The sequence below is a fragment of the Megalops cyprinoides genome, chromosome 7 (genome assembly GCF_013368585.1).
Source record: "Megalops cyprinoides isolate fMegCyp1 chromosome 7, fMegCyp1.pri, whole genome shotgun sequence".
Lineage (NCBI taxonomy): Eukaryota > Metazoa > Chordata > Actinopteri > Elopiformes > Megalopidae > Megalops > Megalops cyprinoides.
This window is the reverse complement of record NC_050589.1, coordinates 26190884-26212736: the sequence shown is the minus strand read 5'-3', so window position 1 is coordinate 26212736 and position 21853 is coordinate 26190884. Positions and strand designations below refer to the sequence as shown.

At 42.0% G+C, this 21853-nt stretch overlaps 1 protein-coding gene across 1 annotated transcript; it reads left to right on the top strand.

Annotated features, from left to right (window-relative positions):
• The first annotated feature begins 3369 nt into the window (after positions 1–3369).
• LOC118780721 (mitochondrial import inner membrane translocase subunit Tim17-A-like) lies at positions 3370–8567 on the top strand. Its single transcript, XM_036533377.1, has 6 exons — positions 3370–3419; positions 4532–4631; positions 4807–4870; positions 5486–5614; positions 6620–6730; positions 7311–8567. The coding sequence occupies exons 1-6, from the start codon at positions 3394–3396 to the stop codon at positions 7379–7381; spliced, it is 501 nt and encodes a 166-aa protein (XP_036389270.1). The 5' UTR covers positions 3370–3393; the 3' UTR covers positions 7382–8567.
• Positions 8568–21853: the final 13286 nt, after the last annotated feature.

Genomic DNA, 21853 nt, shown 5'->3' with positions numbered 1-21853 from the left:
GAATTTTTGCACACATGCTGAACAGAGTGTGGTGTATAACTCCACTTATGTAGCTTTAAAATATTCCTAACTACATGCAGTTCTTCAGCACTGTGAACAGTTTTTTAAACACTACTTAAATAATGTGTTAGAATTCCAAGACAGACACTCCCGTTTCCCAGATACAGTATGTTAGAAGACTGGTTCTTCAGCATGGCCGGTTGTTTTAGTTTTAAATCTAATTTGCTTGTAATAGTGTACTTGAATCTAATGTAATTACTTCACTCAGCTGTGTGCTGTATGCAAATCCAAACAAATATGACAGATACGTTAGATAAACATTCAAAATGCATTTCCAGCAGGTGTGACTCACATATTTATTCAAGCGTCAGTCTGCCTAATGTGACACACATGCAAAATAATACAGACGTTACAGAGTTACAGCACCTGATATAATTAAGCCAGAAATGGGCCAGCAGTGAAAATTAAATATTTATTAAAATTTGCAAGTAATAGAAAATTATGAGTTCACAAAATGCACATTAGGCCCTTATTATGCACATATTCTATATATTTTGACATATATATGCATACACATCTTACAATGTACAAATATAACTGTTTTATAGGCACTATTTAGAGCCCTAGATTGCTGGTTTCCATACTCTGTTCTGAAAAATATTAAATTCAGAGGATATCTCATTCAGATATCTCACTAATGATATTCAGAATTAGGAAAAATGGTCTCAGATATTGTAAAAGAAATACTTTGGCCTGCTTCTTGGCCAACCTATGTAAAGGGTTAGCTAGCTTGGTATTTGGAATCTGTAAGGTGATCTGCAATCTTGGCCAAAATTCCCTGCTGTCAGGGAATCAATAAAATGTTTTGTTCATTGTATTTAGGAATGGTGTGGAATTGCCATATTCGGCTACACAATCCCCTGACAGTTGATGCTATAACTTGCTATATATTATATAGCTATAACTTTCATATTTATGTATAAGAGAATCAACCAAAGTAATATGAATACTTTTTTTGCTTAATAAATAATGTAGAGATTGTGAGAATTATGGTTTTATTGAATGATGAGTACATACAGTTACTCATCACACAATAAATTATAACACATTCTGTATGTTTAATAGTAAAATTTTCTCTGTTTCTGCTCTCCCTTCCGTCACATGGTACCCAGTATAAGTATACAAAACTGGAGGCTTTGCTGTCTTCATTTCAGTTTGACAGAAGCTTGGATGAAAGAGAAAACACTCAGGTCTAAGATCCCTCAGATCACACGGCATGGTGTCCAAACATAACGTCTTCAGTCCATCTCTCCCTGCTTTTTCAGGTCTCAGAATCTATTACTTTCAATTACCTGACTCCTACATTTATAGCAATGAAAGCCACATTTGTCTCATGGTAGGTCTGTGTGCTGTTCATGCACTCCACAAACCAAACTGTTTCCCTGAGATGGACTTTTCTCCCAAAGTGACAGTCCCCTTTAAATGATCTAACATCACGTGACATGTTTATGTGTCTTGCTTGCAGTCACTCTGATCTTGAGTCTGCTCAAGGCCGATGTCCAGCAGCAAAGAATTCCCAAACAGACTGAAGGTCCAATCAAATGTTCCATGACCAGTTCATGTCTCGATTACCCCTGCCTCAACACCACCCCTCCCCAGTCATTAAATGCCCATATTTGGTTATATCTTAATGGAGACATGGAATGAAGTTCATTCCTTTGCTGTTTTTAAGAATCGGAAGAGGGCCAGCAGCCAGACTGGCTCTCACAGTGCACACTGCTCTGCTCAGAGAGAAAGAGAGAGAGAAAGGGAGAGAGGTGGAATGATAACAAAAGAGGGGGGAGGGTCACAGGAAGTGGTTGGATGGTAATATGCAGTTCGATTTATCAATTCACAGCAATTAATATTGCATAACCTACATGACTATATGTAATGTTCCGTGTATTGATACACATGGGGGGGTCACCAGATAGCACATTCATGAAGCTAATGTAAATGTTTCCTTTCCGTCCTTCTAGTGCAGCCAAACATAAACACTCTTTTACCACTACCTCTTGCTTCTGTCATCTGTCACCAGTGACGTTTATCTTAACTCCTGTTGATGACACAGGACCAAAATAATCCTACCCAAAGATAAGTTGTTGGCTCCTTCTTCTACCCTGCATATGTTTTGGCTTATTAAAGAGGAAAGAAATTCCATGATTAAAAGATAAAAATTAAACTCCAGTCCCCAAATTCACTCTTGTTTCAGGCATTCCTAAAGGCCAGGACTGTCTTGCAATCTCTTTGTTTGTGAATATGACACCTTAAATTTACTGTGAATGTATTCTATTGTGGAGGAGTACAATGTGGTTCACAATGTGTGAGTCTGTTTTTGGGATGTGAGGAACATCTTTCACAAGATGCCACTGATCCTTCCCTCACCAAAGGTCCTGCATGCCTGCTATTCTGCCTGAAGCCAGGGAAAGTGTACCAGCTGAAATTCAATAAGAAAAGCAAATCCACCATCTTGAATGCCCAGCCCAGACCCAGGGCTTTAAGGATCGGAATTGTCCGGATAGTAGTAGCATTGCTTATTCTCGTTAGCTCTTGTAACTTGAGTGCAGCAAGGGGTCCAGCCCTGTACAGGACAGCTGCGCATACAGTGTGTGTTTGACAGCTTGAATCACACTGAGCAGAATCTCCAGGGGCCATTGCATGAAACACCTAACCTTTCCAAACAGCTTATTGGTCCTGCTAGAGCTTTCTAAGTGAGGGGCAATGTAGGCCTACTTTTGAACATAAACACAGAAAATCCTACAGCCTGCACGTGTTGCTTAAGTGAGTTTTAATCTGTATGTGGTCGGGTGAAACCTATTTTGGACGGTCAACACAACAGGGGATATTTATCAGTAATCAGACATACCGAACAAGCAGTGCTAGTGCGATTAAAGGCGTTAAGTATTATTCTCTTGGTAGAAGGCAACCTGCCAGCTGTTGGCAGACAATAAATCTTTTTGTTACTCTTTAATGCGAATTAATGTTTATTTTACATTTCTGAACAACCGCTTCCAGACAAACGTGTAGCTAAAATAACTAGCGTCTGCCGTTTTATTTATTTATTTTTTTGGCAGACACCATTTCACTTTTCAAAAACAGACCCACAGCGCCTCACTACGAGTTACCGGTAATAACTCACATGAGTAGCGGCCGGCACTAGCTCACATATGTTTCCATATGCATCCGCATACCGTCCTAAGGCAAACTGACGAGTTCACTGACCATCGCTGTTACGTACAGCTTTGCGAATCTCGCCAATTCTCGCGAGCGAAGCATAAATTCTCGTGAATGTCATGCCTTATCCTGACGTCAGATAGATCCGCCCACTCCTTTCCGCTGAAGCGACAGAAGAAAATGGAGGAATACGCACGAGAGCCATGGTAAGCCTCTTTTGAACGTTCTACTTTTCCGCTATCCTTGTATTGGTACACGTAACATTACATAAGGGAATATAGATTATGCGATATTTATTGCTGTGAATGAATAAATAGAAGAAGGAATTATCATCCAACCACTTATTATGTAAGTCAGACACGAGCATTACCGTCAATTTGCTAGCTAACGTTAGCTCTCACTTCTGCGCTTGGTGTCCTTGGTAACAGGCTCAGCCAGATGACCTTGTGTTAGCTAACCTACTATTTAGGCTCATTGCTTTAATTTGATTTCAGTTTTAGGCAACTAATGGCAAGGACTTAAACTGTTTCCCTGTATGTACCTGTCAGGTTGTGCAATCATTTGGGAAGCTGACTGGAAGCTAGTTGTCCAGCCAGGTACAGCGTTACGTGATATTTTGATCCACTTAATGACGTAAAATCGGTGTCTTCTGCTCTTAGCTGACGGTTTGGCAAATTTCAGTTGGAATCGCTGAAGTACACACCGATGGGGGTAACGCTGCCAGCTACCTAACTAGCTTGTTACTTGTGACTTAGGGCTAGCCAACTAAAAGCAAGCTAACTAGCCAGGTAGGTAGTTATGTCATTTTCAAAACCGGAAGTTGCTCCACCTTTCGACCACCTCGAGCAACATTACAGATTTCTTCTTGAGTGAAGCGTTTGTGGTTCTCTGGGGTAGTGTGTTTAACCAGCTCAAGCACTGACCCCTAATTATCATGTAAAAGCTGAAGCTGACCAGTGACTTGTGGCACCTATTAGCCTGGATAACATTTAGCGCAGGCGTTGTATTATAAATATAAAAAGATCACTAAGGAAACTATAGTATGCTAAGTTAACAACATATATACACAGACACTCAAGTCTGTGTCTGCCGGATATTGCGAAGTAGACTACGCAATAACAACACATTGTCAATTCCAGGCAAGAGTTGAAGATCATACGAGCAGGTTGTGGCGTACAGTAGGTGTTTCTTATGTCCTTTGATATTTTCATAGAGAGAGCACTGCAGAATTGAGCCGTAAGTTAAACGCAAAGTGTGTTTGCGGACGTTACCACAGTGTCGTGTTTATGATGGCCGTTGAACCCTTGCTTTTCTCCAGCCCGTGGCGAATTGTGGATGACTGCGGGGGGGCCTTCACCATGGGCGCCATTGGAGGAGGGATCTTCCAGGCTGTCAAAGGCTTTCGGAATTCGCCGGCTGTAAGTGTTCTACAGTGCGTTATTGCGTAAATCATTAATGCGTTTGTGGAAGATCTCTAAAAGCGCAGATGCCCTTATCAAACCGCTATAAGGCTCGCTGGCCATAAAGACATAACTGCAGTAGTCTTGATAACTTTACATTAATTGTGCATCCGGTGTGTGTGTGGTTTTCCAGGGGATGAACCACAGGTTGCGAGGCAGCATGACAGCTATCAGAACCAGAGCCCCTCAGCTAGGCGGTATGTATAAGTGGAAATGCACACCCTCAAAATAGCACCTAAGTGCCTTACAGTTACACTTTATGTGTTCAGTCAAATGTTGTTATGGTGTAAAATGCCTATGTTATCTGCATTGTGTGAATATGGATACATGGAGACATGTCAAAATGCACCATGTAATATAATTAGATCTGGTATATATGCTTATGGGTAATGCAAACAAGGAATGACCTGTACAGAGACACTGTTTATAGGTGCTTATTGACTACCCTTTTTTCTTGAGGTTAAATAAGCAATCAGATTCACTTTATTGAAAGCCAGAGAGCATTGAATGTAGAGCGAAAGTGGGGGAGAAAGAAATAATGTTAACTGTGTAATGTGGTATATGTACTTCTACTCTTCTTTGTGGTTTCGTTAAATCTTGGCATTTGAGATGTCATTAAAATTGTCAGCCTCTTTGAGTGCAGAATGTAACAGCTTTTATTGGGTAAGGTCCTCTGTGTGACAAAAGCAGGCTTTGTAACTGAAGTTGTTGCAGCAGATTGGTGGTTGGTGGGATGGGACAGGCCTAAGGGAGGAATGAATGGTGCACCATCTCGGCGTTCTCTGATGGTTGTGTGTGTTGGCCTCTGGCAGGCAGCTTCGCGGTGTGGGGCGGCCTCTTCTCCATGATCGACTGCGGGCTGGTGAAAGTGCGGGGCAAGGAGGACCCCTGGAACTCCATCACAAGTGGGGCCATGACCGGGGCCATCCTGGCTGCACGAAGTGAGTCTCATCCCCTCGTTCCCATCAGATGAATGCACCCACCCATCCACCTCCACATAGAATCACGTTTGCAAAATTACTGCTGTCCAGGTTTAGTTACATTGGGCCAGTGGAACATTTCTCCAATGAAAAATGTAGTTTCTGGTTACATTCCTACTGAAGAAGTGTTGGCGTTGCTTATCGTGGCCATTGTAAGTGAGGGATTTCATAGCACAGATTTAAATTATAGCATCTTTATGTACTTTTAAAGCTGGAGTCCAGATGAAATGGTATAGAGGCTTTTCTACACTTGTGGTGGGCTACACTGATCCAGGCAGTACACATTTATGCACGGAGAGCAAGCCAGAGGCTTTCAGAGTGACTGAAGGACTTTTTATACATGTTGAAGCTTGTAATGTGTGTATGCAATGGTGAACTACATTTTGCTTACTAATTTAATATTTTATTGGTCAGAATAATCCTGGTGGGTGAAAAAGCATGGTAGCCTAAAAATGGCAGTAGTGATGTATGTTTGTGTGCTTCATCGCAGTAGTTATTGCCTTTGTGGCAGTGTTTCCTATAGTGGCTCTACATTTCAAGGGTGGCACTAGTCATTCAGTGTCTTCATGTCTACTTGCCTAACCCTGCTGAATTTCGTTTTCTTCACTCTGGATAAGAGGCTTCTGCAGAAGCAGTAAATGCAAATGTAAAAATAACAGTTCTGTCTTGTAATTGCCAGTCTCCAAGGATAGGCCTATTTATGGTCAGCTAAAGGCTGAGTGGTGAGAGTGGTAGCTTCTGTTGCAGCAGTATTGAAAGTTCAGTGGTGAGAGTCTTTATCAGAGTGTGATGGTGTTGAAAGCTGAGTGGTGAGAGTATTGTTTGCTGGTACAGTGGTATTTAAGGCTGAGTGGTGAGAATATTGTTTGCTGGTACAGTGGTATTTAAGGCTGAGTGGTGAGAGTATTAACCAGAGAGTGATAGACTACGGTGCAGCAGTATTGATCCCTGTGCTGTTGTTCTCAGATGGGCCTGTTGCCATGGTGGGCTCGGCGGCGATGGGAGGGATTCTGCTTGCACTCATAGAGGGTGCAGGCATTCTGCTGACAAGATTCGCCTCTTCACAGTTTCCAACTGGTGAGTCATCTCCCGTCGCCACGTCACAGCACAAGGCATAACTGAGGCCACATCCATTAAAGGGCGAGTCCCTCAAGGTGCAGTTTTTGCTGAATTTATAATAATTAGCAATAACACCTATCATAGACAGCTCAGATGGCCATTGTTGCAGAACACTTGATTACCCGATTTGTGCAGTTTTCTTATTAACTCCATTAGAATATCTTTCTGATTCTTGGATGTAAGCCTCCTGTTTCATTGTTTTGTATGCCTTAAGACTTGGTATTGGGTTTACAAGATACAAACGTGGCTCTTAACATCATAGAAATGTCTTACATAAATACACACAGACCAGGTTACTAGCCACTTTGTCAGGATCATTGAAATGTTAGCATACTGTGTTTGTAATTTGAAGCTATAGAGGGAATTTTAATTTGTTTGAAGGAATTTTTGAAACATCTTTGCATCTGGTGGTAAGATGTATTTAACATACAGGACTGGTTTTCCAGGCCATGAAGATTTGCAGTCGCCCTGGATGAGAGGCTCACCAGGGAAACATCTGTAATCCTGTTGTTTTGTGCTTTTCTGCTCCCCTTTACAGGTCCCCAGTTTCCTGAGGAGCCTGCCCCCATGCCTGCCCCCTCCTTTGGGGATTACAGACAGTACCAGTGAGGAAGCCCCCCGCTTCCCCACTCCTAGGCCTTTTCTGAAAATTCCCTTCATGAACTCACCTTTCCAATGCCGAAGCAACACTGAAGACCGCCAAGAAATCCCACAGGAAGGATCCCTCACCAGTGCAACCAAATATCATGGATTGAATAGTGCACCCTTTTTTAAATTATTTTATTTTTTACTCTTGGAACCATCAAGACCATCTGTGTGTCACACAGCTATATCCACTGCTTGTAGTTTTGTCAGGATCAGTCCACCAAAATTGGTTGAGGCAAAAGAGGAAATGGTGTTAGTGGCGATGTGGTTGAGTGACATCTCCTTTACTACAGACGGGAGTTATATTGGTATATCAGAGGAGGTTGAACTCATTTTTAGCCCATTTCAGTGTCTTGGTGGATTATATGGTTAAACATCAGGGTTTTCTCTTGTGCTTTTGGGAAGAAGGTAATGTTGCAATTAATGTTTGTGTACAGCTGTAGGCACCACTGGTAGTAATTTTGTGGTCTAGCCTTGGAGCTCCATTACATTCCCCTTCAATATTTCTGCTGGATGGAGAGATGCGGCACAGTTTGGTCCATCACTGAAGGGTCCACATACTTCGCCAGTTCTTCTCCAGGCTGTATAATGTGTTCTGTTAAAATGGAACAAGCGAAAACTTAAAGGGACTCCAGTGCCCTTCCGTGGGCTAGTCAGCCTCACCTTTTCTGTGTAATTGTTGTAGTGTGTCTGTAAAAACCGGTGTCAGTGGTTTCCTGTGTATCGCTGCTGTGCCTTAATGTTCACAAGCTCTGGTCGGGTGGGGCTGACTGACAGGTCTGGAGAGGCATGACTGCGGCACATGCTGTGTGTCCCGTGGACAGCAAAGCTGACCCCGAACCTCCTGCTGAGAAGAAAGCAGTTCATTTCAGAGCCTTTATTTATTTACATGCACATATATCCTAGCTGTAATGAAGAGCCCTGCAGCGGGCACATTGTTACATGTGAGTATATCTATTGGGAGGACCATTGGTGGAGAAGGGACTGCAGCTGCTGTGTGCAGGGGTGAGTGAGTGTAACTGAGGCAGAGGGTTTGCAGTGCAAACCTATGGGATGACTCAGGTGTGGGTTTGTACCATAGGATTGCCACACACACACGGTCTGTATGACAGATTGAACAGCGTTATCAATAAAGAAAACTGGAGGCATGATGGCACTCAGGTGTTCTGTCATTGTTCATTTTCGCTCTGGGAGAGAAGTGTTACGCATTAGGAGTGCTTTTGTTCACTACATCTCCTGTGCAGCTTTAAAATGGTCTCTTTCTGTGTTAATTTACATATTTGCATATCATGGGTTCAATCACATTTGGGGAGTTTACATATGTGCTGGAACATTCTGTCTATAATAATGCAAATGGGCACTCCCTTAGTGTGACTATATACAGCGTAAGACTACAGGATTCTGGCCTATATGACTGTGGGGCTTTGACATACTGACAAAAGTAGATGTGACTGTCAGTAAAGGTATGGAATCATTAACACCTCATGCTTCTTATGAGCATTCAGTACATCAAGTTTATTTCAGAATGATTATGCTTAGCTTATTTGTTTAGTTCACATTAAACTACTTTTTACACTAATGTTGCAGTCTGAAATGGATAGAATATTTTTCACAAAAAAACATGTTAATTTGCATTTCTATTGGTAGGCATTATAGTTTACCACAGGTGGCAAATCACTTACAGTTCAATCTCTGTCAGGACTTGGGAAATACAGCTTTGCCATACTTCCACAGTAAACTGTTCCTGAGGCGAATAATTGGTGACCACATAACCATCTGATTAGATATTTAATCTGCTGTGTGATATCACTTCAACTTGAGCATCCAGGTCCTTCCACCATCCCACCCAGCTCTGCATCTGTGACTGTTCTGGAGATCACTGAATCACAAGCCCACCTGTCTAACTGGACTAAAGGGTACACATTTTCAGGTGTGCTCACAGGAAACATTTAACACACCAATACTGTTGTGTCTGTAGACACACAATGGAAATATAATATAAAGTTTCTCTGGCAAATTGATCAAGCAGAGTGTACATTATAAATTAATTCACCAGAAATGAGTTTGTCACTTGACATTTAAGTCAACTTTCCAGGTCACAAAACTGCTTCAGGACACCTCAGAATAGCTAGAAAGAAGAACATGGACCCAGCAGCCCAAGCGGGTTTAAAAGCAGAAGGTTTATTAATAGCCACTAAGGGAGAGTTATAGTCTGCATAAAATGTGGCTATGACTGCATCTTCATGTGTCTGGAAATAGACTCTGAGTATAACACACCATTCAGATAATTTCCGTGAATCTGGATGGAATTAAAGTTGCACTGCCTGAAAATCACCCCCCTCCACTTTTACTGGACAGAATCAATACCTTAATTTAGCATAAGTCTTGCATGAATATGCATTGAAGCATCGCTTGTGCCTCGGAGGCTGTTGAAAGTGAGATTCCGATATGTTATTACCGTCAGATGGAGTTGAGAGCTGCCATGCAGCAGACAGACTGTGGGACTGCCCTGTGTGTTCCTTCTCGTCTTCATTCTCATTGCTGTGGAGATGGACTCAGGACGACGCAGGTTAGTTCAAAAGAGGAGGTGTGTTCACATGAAACTCCACCTTCAGAAACAATGAGCAGTATTTATGTACACCAGATAATCAGGAAGTACACAGGTATTTCAGTGTAGAAGCATATGTAATCTTTGGCTGTTGTGTGTCATATTATGACACAGTTACAAACCAAGTAAATGACTGGACTGAGCAGCTGAGTCAGTGTCCTAACTGAACCTGTCTAGCATTGCTGCTCAGTTCTGTGAATGATGGTTTAGACAGAAAGGTGGAGAGCCAGCCACACTGCAGCTTTCCAGGACAGAGTCAAGCAGGGCTGAGGCCTGAAATGACATGGATATGTATCTGGTTGACATGTAAGATAAGATAAGAAATACTTTATTTATCCCGAGGGAAATTTTAGTGTCACAACACCATTGTCCAGCACAGATCAAACACAACAATGGAATAAAATAAAATAATAGAAAGGTTGCCTCTGTCAATAAAACACAACAATAGAATAAAATAAAATAAATAGTAGAAAGATAGAATAATAGAAGCCTCCTATGACAGAGATGGCTTTCCTAACAAGCTTGTTCAGTCTGTTAGCGTCCCCAGCTTTCAGACCACACCCTCAGCACACTACCGCATAGAAAATGGCACTGGATACCACAGACTGATACAACATCTGCAGCATCTTGCTGCAGACGTTGAAGGATCGTTGTCTCCAACTCTGGCCGTTCTTGTAGAGGGCCTCTGTGTTCTTAGTCCACTCCAGCCTGTCGTCTAGGTGCACTCCAAGGTATTTGGAGTGGACTACCTCAATGTCTTCTCCATGGATGGAGACAGGGGTCAGAGTAGGCTTATTCCTGCGGAAGTCCATGACCAGCTCCTTCGTCTTTCTGACGTTCAGCTGCAGATGGTTCAGGCTGCACCACTATACTAAAGTTGTCTACCAGTCCTCTGTATTCTGCCTCCTGTTGCCCGTTGATACACCCCACGATGGCAAAGTCATCAGAGAACTTCAGAAGGTGGCTTGACTCCAAGTTGTACCTGAAGTCGGAGGTGTACAGGGTGAACAGGAAGAGGACGGTCCCCTGGGGGGCCCGGATATAAAAATGTCAGGAAGAAAAAAAAGCTACAATTAAAATGGATTTCCATTCTTACTACCACATTCTTCATAGTGTAAGTAATAATCAGGCTATGTATGTGTTTAACTGTTGTACAGGAATTTTTAATGTTTTGTAGAATGCATAAAATAGCATTTGCTGCCTGTTATCTCTTTACAGCCTTGAAACTGAGTGTGCTCACGATTATTCAGCTGAGCCAACCAATGAGATAGCCTAAATGGAAGATAACTGGTGAGGAGAAATTGACTGCACTATGTCCTATTCCTTCCATACTATCATCAACTATAACCCAGAGCTTTGTGGTGTTGAAGTGGACGTGTGTGTCAGTGATTCAGGACGTCCTTACGTGGATTTAAATCTAAGAGGAGCTCTTGTATGAAGGTAAATATGTTGCAAAATGCGAGAGCTTGTAGACTTGATTTTGAGAGCTTGTAGAATACGATTTGAGAACTTGTAGAACAAAAATCTGAACTCGTATGTTTAAAATTTCACTTGCAGAAAAATGTGAACTTGTATGTTGAAATTCACAAATGTGTAGACTGATATTTACATAAATACAATGACAGCTGCAAACTTGTAATCCATCATTTACTCATATTTATTATTATTATTAATTTATTTTTTTTACTTGAGTCCATTTTCCAGTACAACCACAACTCGCTGATTACAACCTCTCGAATCGGTCCCTACAACTTCAAATCTGCGCGCTTTGACTTTTGCAACACTTCTTTAGGATAATTATTAATTTTAGCACAATTATTAATTGCCTTGGAACCTAGAATGGACCATGAATAGTTCCAGCCAGTGAAAACTCGATTTTTTTCCCGTGATGTCTTCTTGCTCTTTTGTTTAGGTTTAGAGCTGATGTTTTGTTACATTTTGGTGCATCTATGCATGAAGTTTTCCCTGTATGCTTTTGCATTTTTATGCATTAAAATATTTCAAAAGAGACTTGTGTAATTTTGTGATTGCTGTGCTTTTATTCAAAGGGCTCTACAGACAGTGAGCCTTTTTTAAAAAGTTTTTTTTTTTTTTTCGCTCAGCTCATTATATGCCCCTTGGTCCAGTACAAAAATGCTCGTAAATGGATGTGAATAAAACCAAGTCCTGATTTACATTTTCAGATCAGCTGTCAATTGAGAACAATCCCAGGATCTAACGTCCGTTTTAGATGTGTCCGTTACATCTGGAGCTGTCGGGGAAACGACCCGTGTGTATAATAGACAATAATTGTCTGCGCAGCTTCCTTCCGCGTGTTGGTGACCTGTTCAGCTTTTGCGTTTGTCTCATGACAAAGAATAGCGCATTAGATGAAAACGCGAGCTTTCCTCGTGAAGAAGATGCACTGGAGTTAATGACAACTCGGCGATATCGATGCAGAGAGTGTGATCATGTCGTGAATCCTATAGTCTAGTAAGGTTTGAAACTGAGGCTTTCCCATTCAGCGCCCCGCTGAACGGACAGGAAGCCTGAGCTAAAGATGAATTGGACACTGCAGATGTTCTCTCTCCTGGCAAGTAAGTCTTAAGCGCTTTATCTCCTCAAAGAACTTGTATGTGTGTGTGTGTGTGTGTGTGTGTATTTTTTTTTTCATTTTCGTGCAAGCACATGTTATAACAAACAAGATTGCTGTACAGATTACACTGTTCTTATGAAGATAGGAACTGTATTGAAGAGGCATTTTCAACTAGTGATATAAGGGCCTTGTTAAATCTTCCATATAGCGTTTAGTATTATTGAAACCTGAAACAATATCTGTGGAGTATTTACTCGTTGTTGTAACTTAAAACTGATTCATGATTCTTTATTTCATTTTCCCTTCTTTTTGATGTATGAAGTTCGCCACTGCGTTTTGGGGAGTAGAGAAGTTCATGGAACTGAAGGCGGAAGTGTGTCTATTATGTGTGAATATTCCGATGCTTATCTATATCTGCCCAAGTACCTCTGTAAGCATCCTTGCAACAATAAGGATGTTCTGGTTAAAGGTAAAAAGTCAGACATTTACACACAGGCTGGGAGATTCTCTATTTTTGACAACGGACATGGCCGCTTCTTCACTGTCATCATCAACAGTGTACAGCTACAGGATTCTGGGATATATTACTGTGGAATTGAAAAATGGGGCTGGGACCCACTGACAAAATTAAAAGTGACTGTCAGTAAAGGTACGTAAACCTGAACCTCAACTTTCTATTCTTGCTTCACAGGACCCAACTCTACCATTTCTATCACAACATTACCGCACTGTACTGAACTGCATGTACGTATAGGTTGACTCACAGTCTAATATTAGACTGTCTTCACAGTCTAATATTATGCATAGTTAGTGCTGCTTTCAACCCTCTGTCTCTGCTTGCACATGTCACTGTCTAACACTCTCCATACATCTTCTCCTGCTTCCTCTGTCTCATTATACCTCTTCTCCTCTCTCCCATGGTGTCTCCTTCCCCTTCTTTTTTGTCAAGCCAAACATGGCCATTTTCCAGTCCTGTCGCTTCCTGTACAGAACTCACCACTCCAAACCCACTTTCTCTGCCTTCCCAGGCCAGCAGTGACCAATTGTTTCTCTCTCTGCGTGATTGCCACTTTACAACTGATTGGTCTCTCTAGCTCCTCTGTGTGCAAGTATATGAAACATGATGCACTTCTATTTGCCACACATATTTTGTATTATTGGTCCTTCCATCAGCATCTGACTGTATGAATCATGATTATTTTTACTCTGATACATTGTCCTTGAGGAGCATATATTCCCCTAATGATGGGAGTGACTGCAGTGCGAACAGCAGAATGCCTCTGTCAGCATACTGGTCTCTGGACCTGCACTGTACAGCTTTTAGCGGGAAATTCACACCACCTAATTTTACAGCTAAGTGTTAAATATTGAGATACAAACACTCTTTGTCACAGCTGTGGCTGGCAAGTTTATAATTTTTTTTCTTTTCACTCTCCAGCTCCTTCCCGGAAAACACAGAACTCCTCTGTCCCTGTGACTGCAACCTCTCAGGACACCACGGAAGGTCCATGCAGCAGTTCTGTTTGGGCGTCTGGCCGTGCCACGACAGGTGAGTGAAGTGCAGAGAATCCGTTCATTTTGAACTCCTGTGTGATGGATTCACAGTGAACTCTCTATACCAGTTTACCATTATTCTCAGAGACAGGTTTAACAAAACAGCACTTCATGTGGAGTTTGTTTTGAACCCTTCTGTTAAGGAGAAGAGGTCATTTTCTGTGGCTTGCTGTTTCTGAGTGTGACCACATATAAGTAAGAAACAGAATAAGCAGCAATATTTCTGCCCCTGATGCTAGATATGATATGTGTACTCTCACACGTTAGCAGTGAGCAATAAACCACTATATTCACTTGCCTTTTCATTTGAGTAAAATTTGGCACATGTCCCAAGAAGTGAAAAAGACACATCACAAATAGAAACAAAAGGGTTTTATCATTTCAAAATCTGCATAAACATTTATACGACTCACTACAATGAGTTAATTGTAAACGTAAAGTGGTAAATGAGTCTCAGCAATTACACAAGAAATCTTGTGTGTGAAATTGTGAAGTCAATGGAGCCTTATCACCTTAATCAATACATGTTGATTGCCTGACATCACCACAGATGCAAGCTGACACTCATAACAACATGATACAAGCACAGTGATTTTAAACAGACTTAAGGGACAGTAACAATTTGCACTTTGCAGAAACTGCTCTTTTATTTGGCAAAAACAAATCTTTTTTTTCCTCTAAAAATGAGTATTGGGTGTATTCAACATTACTGAAGATGAATTGTAAGTCGTCCATTCGTCCATTTATGCGCTGTAAGTGTGTCTCCAATCGCAGTTATTACAAATGGACAGAATGCTCAGCCCAAACCAACCGATTCTAAATAAAAAAGTACAATTATTTCTGCAAGTGACTGATGCAGTTAGATATAGTCATGTGACAAATTGCTAGTTTGCTTGAATATGTATTTAGAGGTGCAGTAGCCCCTGCATACAACATCCAGACATTGTCCATGACATTTACAATCCCCAAAAAAGGAAGGGTTTCATTTCATGTAAGGAAAAGTCATACTTAAATCACATGGGTTGCTCAGATATGTTGACACAACAGTTACAGAAAAGAGAGTTCACCATTATTCAGTAGAAGTGCTTTTTGAAATTGTATTTTCTCATACAAAAGGCCTTTAAACACACAGATACTGTATATGCTCCATTTTCCCCTCTTGTGTAGAAAAGCAATAGTAAGCCAGGCTTTCCTTATGTTACAGATCACATCGTGACAAGCACCATACACTCACCAATCTCTGTACATCCGAATGGAAATGAAGGTAAATTGAATTAAACTGCTGAGTAAGGTATAACTGCAGTAAGGTATAACTCAAAACCAAGTGTTGAGTATCTGTTGACAGTGTATGCTAGGCACTCCTTGCTGGTATTAAACATGGGAAGAAAATTGAAGCCATCACATTGCACAATAAAATATAGCATTTGTAAAGCATAACAAAATTGTTTTTGTTTTTAAGAGAAATAATATTTTTACCAAGCAGTAGGCTATAATGATTTTAATAAAAGTAAAATGTTTAATAAAAAATAAGGTTATCATAAAATTTATATATATATGTGTATATGTATACAAAATTGAGTTTTGTGAACAAAACCATTTCATGACTTTGGATAAATCCCTTAGTGAGAGCACTGCATAACAATGTACTAACACAAACACTTTTCTAGCATGTATAATTTGGAAATGCTGCCAAAATGCTGGTTTTTTAGAAGGAAAAAACGGTTATCCACTGTTCTCTGTTAGGTACTACTGATGTGCCTGTCCTGGTTGGGGCAGCTCTTGGTGTGGTGATGTTTCTGCTGCTGCTTTTACTTGCTGCCTTCCTCAGGAAAAGCTCAAGATCACTGTCGGGTGAGATGGGTGAGACTACCTCCTCTTCACCTCACTCACGGCTGCGTGGATATTGAGCCGAAATCCTTGCCTCGCACTTATCTCTGTGTTGTCTAGAAGCCCATTAGGCCTTAATGACTATTATTCCCTCATTCATTGAAACATTTATGTAACATACATGTATTGTAACATGCTCACATACTCGGGTCACTCTACATACTTACATGGCTGAGTGAGTAAAATCAAAATGAGGAGTCTTGCCCTCAATTTCTGTACAAGCCAAAAGAAGCCCAGTGTAGACAGTGAGAATCTGCTGTTGCCTGTGTATGCTGTCATTCTGGGCGTGAGAGTAGCATATATAAAGAGACAAGAGACCGAAAAACTGAGGGAGGCATGTGCTACTGAAAATGCAACAGCGGAAAGTCTGCCCTTCTGCAGTTTTGCGGGCTAACATTCAGCAGAGGAGCATGACTGCGGCAGGTCTGCATGTTGCAGTGCATTGGCTTCCTCTGGTTGGATGCCTGTGGTCTTTGCCAGTTTCACACCTTCTCAGACCACACTGACTTTTGTAGGCCAGTTTGGAGGTTGTTTTGTGGAACATTCAGCCCCCACACCCCACACCAGATAAGGTCACAGATGTGCTGGCATAGTAACACACTGGCCTTAATGACATCATAATTAAATGCACCAAAACAAGCCACAAAGCACATGCTGCAATTTCCATTATTTAACCATGACTCATTTTTTCCATAGCCTTAAAACCAACAGACACAAGTGTCCCTGAAGACACTGGACAGGTAAGTGGCATCTTATCTGTAAAACTGCATTCTTGTACCCTTGACTTGAATTTTGCCATGTAAGGAAACAAACAGTCATGCAATGAAATGGATAAAGTCTAGAAAAGGCATTATTAAACCCAGCAAAGCAAAAAGTGGCCTGCAGGGAGGAGGAGACTGGCCAGTTGGTTTGATTGATCCTCATTCAAATAACATTCGATGAATATGCAATGAATGGCTGTACTGTGCACCTGTTGAGTTTGGTGAAGATTTTGATTAATTTACAAGCACTGACAGTGATAAATTAGCCACAGTCCTGAATTGGATCTGCAAATATCCCTATCAGTCAATTAGCAGCTGCTGTTCTTCCAGGCTGGGTACTGCTTAGCTCTGCTGATGGTGTACTTCTCTCACTCAGGAGGAAGGAGACCCTAGACACGTGTACGATGAGATGGTGTTGTACAGTGTTGTCAGCCTCCCCCAGGAGGATGCCTCTGCAGAGTACTGCATGGTTCAGTTCTCGGTCCCCCAACCGGAAACGGGCGAAGATTCTCTGTACTATCTGGTGGCGCCTCACTGAGCACGGAGTCCCACCCAGAAGTAAGACCTGCATCAAAAGCCAACCTTTGACATTCTCATCAAGTCATGTTCTTTTCTATGGAATGTCTCTGAAGTGCTACAGGGTGCTCTACACTATTGAGAGATAATGTGAAAAAACAGTTTCTAAACTACAAATTACCTCCTAAATACATTTCCTACATTAAACAATTCATCTTCTATATGGGCAACAATGTGGCATTGTGGTAAGGTATAGAGTTTGTAACCATGTGGTTGCCGTTTGATTCCCCACTGCAGCTGTGCCCTTCGGCAAGGTATCTGAATTTCCTTAGTAAAATATGCAGCTGTATAAAAAGAGAACATGTACAAACTGTAAACTATGGAAGTTGCTCTGGGTAGAATGTAAATGTAATGCTATTTTAAACTATTAAGGGTAAACTTATAAAGGCTGTTGAACCGCAACATCATCAAAATGACCAGGTGGTAAAGATTACAATTCAGTAATTTATTAAACCGAGAGTCACTCCTGTATACTAATGGATACATGGGCACTGTTGTCCTTTCTCTGTCATTACAGGGGAACTAGGGAGCCAAATTCAGATCTTTGGGGGGACAGAGAACTCACGTCTGCATCATTCAGGGCTGTGTGGGAAAGAGGGAAGCTTTCAAAGCAGGTTGACTACATGTATTACCTTGATTTTAATGGAAACAACCTTCTATTATGCTGTATCAAGGTTCCCCTGCTCTTAAAGTCAAAATCATGTGATGTGTCACCTAGGCTGGAATGAGGTAGTGTGGACCCCAGTCAAAGATTCCCATCACCTGAATTGTCCATTACCAGCATAAGATGTCACATATAGGAAAAAGGCAGCTGGTGCATTTTTAAGATTAATTTTTGTTGTGTCTTTTCCACATAGCTACACCCATTGTTTCTGAGCCGAACTGCATCTTCATTATATATCTGCATACTCTGTGGTAGAGCCAATGTAACTCTTGTATTCTTCTGTGATGTTAGTGCTTTAATTAAACTTAATCTAGACTGGCTCAGGTTTGCCTGCTTTGCTGAACATGTTGAACCCTAACTCCTCTAAGTCACTGATTCTCAATCCTGCTCCTGGGGGCCCATTGTCCTGCATATATCTATCTATCCTTGCTCTGCCTACCTGACTGAACTCATCAGTGGCACTTTTGATTAGCTGAGCACACCTGATTTAATCAAGAGCATGTTAATCACACTAATCAGGTGTGTTTGGAGCAAGGATAGATAGAAGATAGGGCAGTGGGCTTCCAGGAGTAGGATTGAGAAACACTGCTCTAAGTAACTCCTAACTCCTCTTTACTGTAGCTGAAACAAAAAATATATTTTTACCACTAGAGGGAGACAGATTCCACAATTGCCACTGTGACAAGCTGAACAAACAAAACGAATGGAGTCTTTGACATTTGCCTCATGGAAGTGTTTATCCTCTAATTGCTTCAGGCACAGTCCAGGCAAATGACATACTGATCAAATCGCAAGTCACCGGGTCAGTGTGTGGATTTTTCACCTCTTTGCCAGAGGGCATCTCCAGTGTCTCTGACTGTTATCGTTCCTTCCTTGACTTTTACTCTCGTTATGAAAGGGTTCCTCTCTGGCTGTCTTGAAGGGAAGTGAGAACAATCGAGAAGCTTCGCAATAGGAAGAGGCCGTGAGCTTGTGCCAGCCCACTTGACCCCTCGGTCTCTTCCTCTGAAAGGATTTTTCCGCTCGGCTGCATTGTGAATGGAGGCGTACGCTGTTGTGTCACTGAGTGAAGAAGACCACGCTAGAACACGGGGCCGCAAAGGGTCAGAGCAAAGAAGGACAGTCACAGACCCGCTTGTTCATGGGCAGACATGTCTCTATTGGAATGTCGCTTCTTGCTTGTATTCTGGCACAGCCAGCTCTGTACTCTCAGAGTGTTCAGATTCTGCCCCTGTTCAAGTCGTGACGCTGAGAGAGGGGGCATTGAGACATGAAGTTTAGCACAAACAGGACGAGGAAGGTGATTGCGGTTAACCACACAGTGAGTCATACCTGAAACGGCTGAGGAGACGTGGGGCACTGTTGAGATGTGAACGTTAATTTGAATGACAGTCAGATTAATGCAAGGCTTTGGTGTACGCCTGCATTATTTCTGTGGCGGATTAAGTAGGAAGCTGGTAGAGTTAAAGTAAGAAGTAGAGTCAAATGATTCAAAGTAAACATCAAGATCAGACAAAAAGGTAACTCTAAGGTAACCTGTGGAATCAATCCAGTCTAGAACCCTAACTGCCAGTCACCTTAACTGCAGAAGGATGATCAAGGTTCTCATCCCACTGAACCAGGACCCCCTCAGAAATCGGATCCCCTGTTAGCAGTCCTGCCTGCCCTGACCGTTAGCGATGCCTCCCCCTTTTCAAATGTCTGCACCTCGCCTCCTGTCAGAATGCAGGAAATCTGACTGAGTCACCCTTCTCACAATGAGTCTGCAATGTGGCCGTGACAACTGCCACCAGAGCGCTGGGGGTGTGGCCATCAGCCTCTCTCTGGTAGCAGCTGTAGTAGTATGTTTCACAAGTTTTACAAGTTTTACATAATGGTGATGAAATGTGACCACTGACCTTGATGACCTCTGACCTTAACAAACCTTGGGTCACGGCATTTGTAAGAGGATTGACTCTGCTGTGACCTCCTCCTTCAGCTGGACTGTCCCCTCATCCCCTCTCGTCTTAATGAAATACCAGTAATGGGGTGAGCTACAGGGAGCTCCTATTTTTCTTCTATCTATCCTTGCTGCTTGATTAAATCAGGTGTGCTCAGCTAATCAAAAGTGCCACTGATGAGTTCAGTCAGGTAGGTAGAGCAAGGATAGATAGAAGATATGCAGGACAGTGGGCCTCCAGGAGTAGGACTGAGAAACACTGACATAATGTACACGCATGTCCTTAAATCATCCTTAATCCATACATTACACAGTTTAATTTCTTTTTATGATCGCATTTATTATTTTGTTACCAGTACATAAATTGTAACTGACTAGATTTGTAATCCTCAAATCTAATTTCTTGTCACGGCTCAGGCAGGGACTCAGGTGTCGACAGGGAGGCAGGATGCACAATGGATGTTTATTAAATCCAAATCGGAATCCACAAAAACGAGGTCAAAAAACAGGCGAAGTCGAAAACCAGGTAAGCAAGGCGAACCAAACCAAAACCAGAACCAAAAAACACAGTCAAGAAGAACAGGCGATATCGGTAAAACAGGCAGGCAGGACAGGACAGGACAGGACAGGACAGGACAGGACAGGACAGGACAGGACGGCTGGTAGAGTAATAGGGGAAACTGAGACAAACTAGCAACGAGACAAGAAACAAGCAGGGAAGATATAGGGCAATGCTGATGAGGAGATGGGATGCAGGTGTGCAGGCGGGCAGGTAGAGATGATCAGGTAATCAGATGGGCGGCAACAGGGCGGAGAGCAGGGCAGGGCTGGAACACAGGGGAAAAACAGTAAACAAGAGCACATGGACGGGGAAAACAAAACCAAACCGGCTAAGGTGCCGCAGTCCTGACATTTGTGCACTTGTCCGTATAAAGGTTTCTTCCTCCCAATTGATTGGAAGACATGAGTATCGACACACTCAGGCCTTCAGACACTACAGCTCATCATTTGCTCATTGTGTGAATGATAAATTGCTGGCAGAGTGAATCATATATCAATTTGATGTGGAATATTGGAACAAGCAAAGGTGTTTAATCAAGCAGGGGGTCATTCAGGGTGGAGGCTATCTCTGATTTCTTCTGTTCTGACTGTGTGGCTTTGACTATAAGTAACTTGGGAACTGTTTCTTTGACATATTGCCCCATTTCAGAAAATTAGTTTTTATGAGAGACACTTTGTAACTGAGATGTTTACTGCATTGTTGTGGTTCCACAGCCAAATCATAATGGAGAGGGATGTTACAATACTGTGACAGGATGAGAGGTCATCGCAAAACCTCATATTACACGAGCAATGGTATTTATGAAAACAACATATACATCTGCACGTATGTATTTTTTCAAATGGACACCATGCATGAAGCTATTATCGTCATTGTCCAGCTGACTCCCAGGAGTCTGAAGGGAAGATGGCACATTTACTGTGCTCACACCTCAGCCTACTCACATGCAAAATCATTTTAGTCAATCATGTAATGCACTGCCATTAGAATGCTATTTCTATTTCATGCAAAACTGTGTCTGTGTTGCTGTCAGACAGCCATATTCTCTCAGCCTCCCCCACTTTATCAAGTGACGTACCCTGATATATGGCGTGGTATATGACACGCTACTACAATGATTTCCTCAGAGATGTGTACAGGTGTGATCATGTGATCTTATAAGCTGCACACCATTGGTCAGCCGAATGAGGTTAAATCCCTTTGACGACGTGGGGCTGGGCTTTGGGCAGTCAGAAGTCAGATACAGGCTGCAGATGTTTCCTGCTGTCTTCCAGCCCCTGTTTCCTGCAATGCATATGAGCAATGCACTG

Coding starts and splice junctions, on each gene's coding strand:
- LOC118780721 (XM_036533377.1), top strand. CDS start 3,394: ATGGAGGAATACGCACGAGAGCCATG. Junction 4,871..5,485: donor CAGAGCCCCTCAGCTAGGCG/GTATGTATAAGT, acceptor GGCCTCTGGCAG/GCAGCTTCGCGGTGTGGGGC. Junction 5,615..6,619: donor GGCCATCCTGGCTGCACGAA/GTGAGTCTCATC, acceptor TGTTGTTCTCAG/ATGGGCCTGTTGCCATGGTG.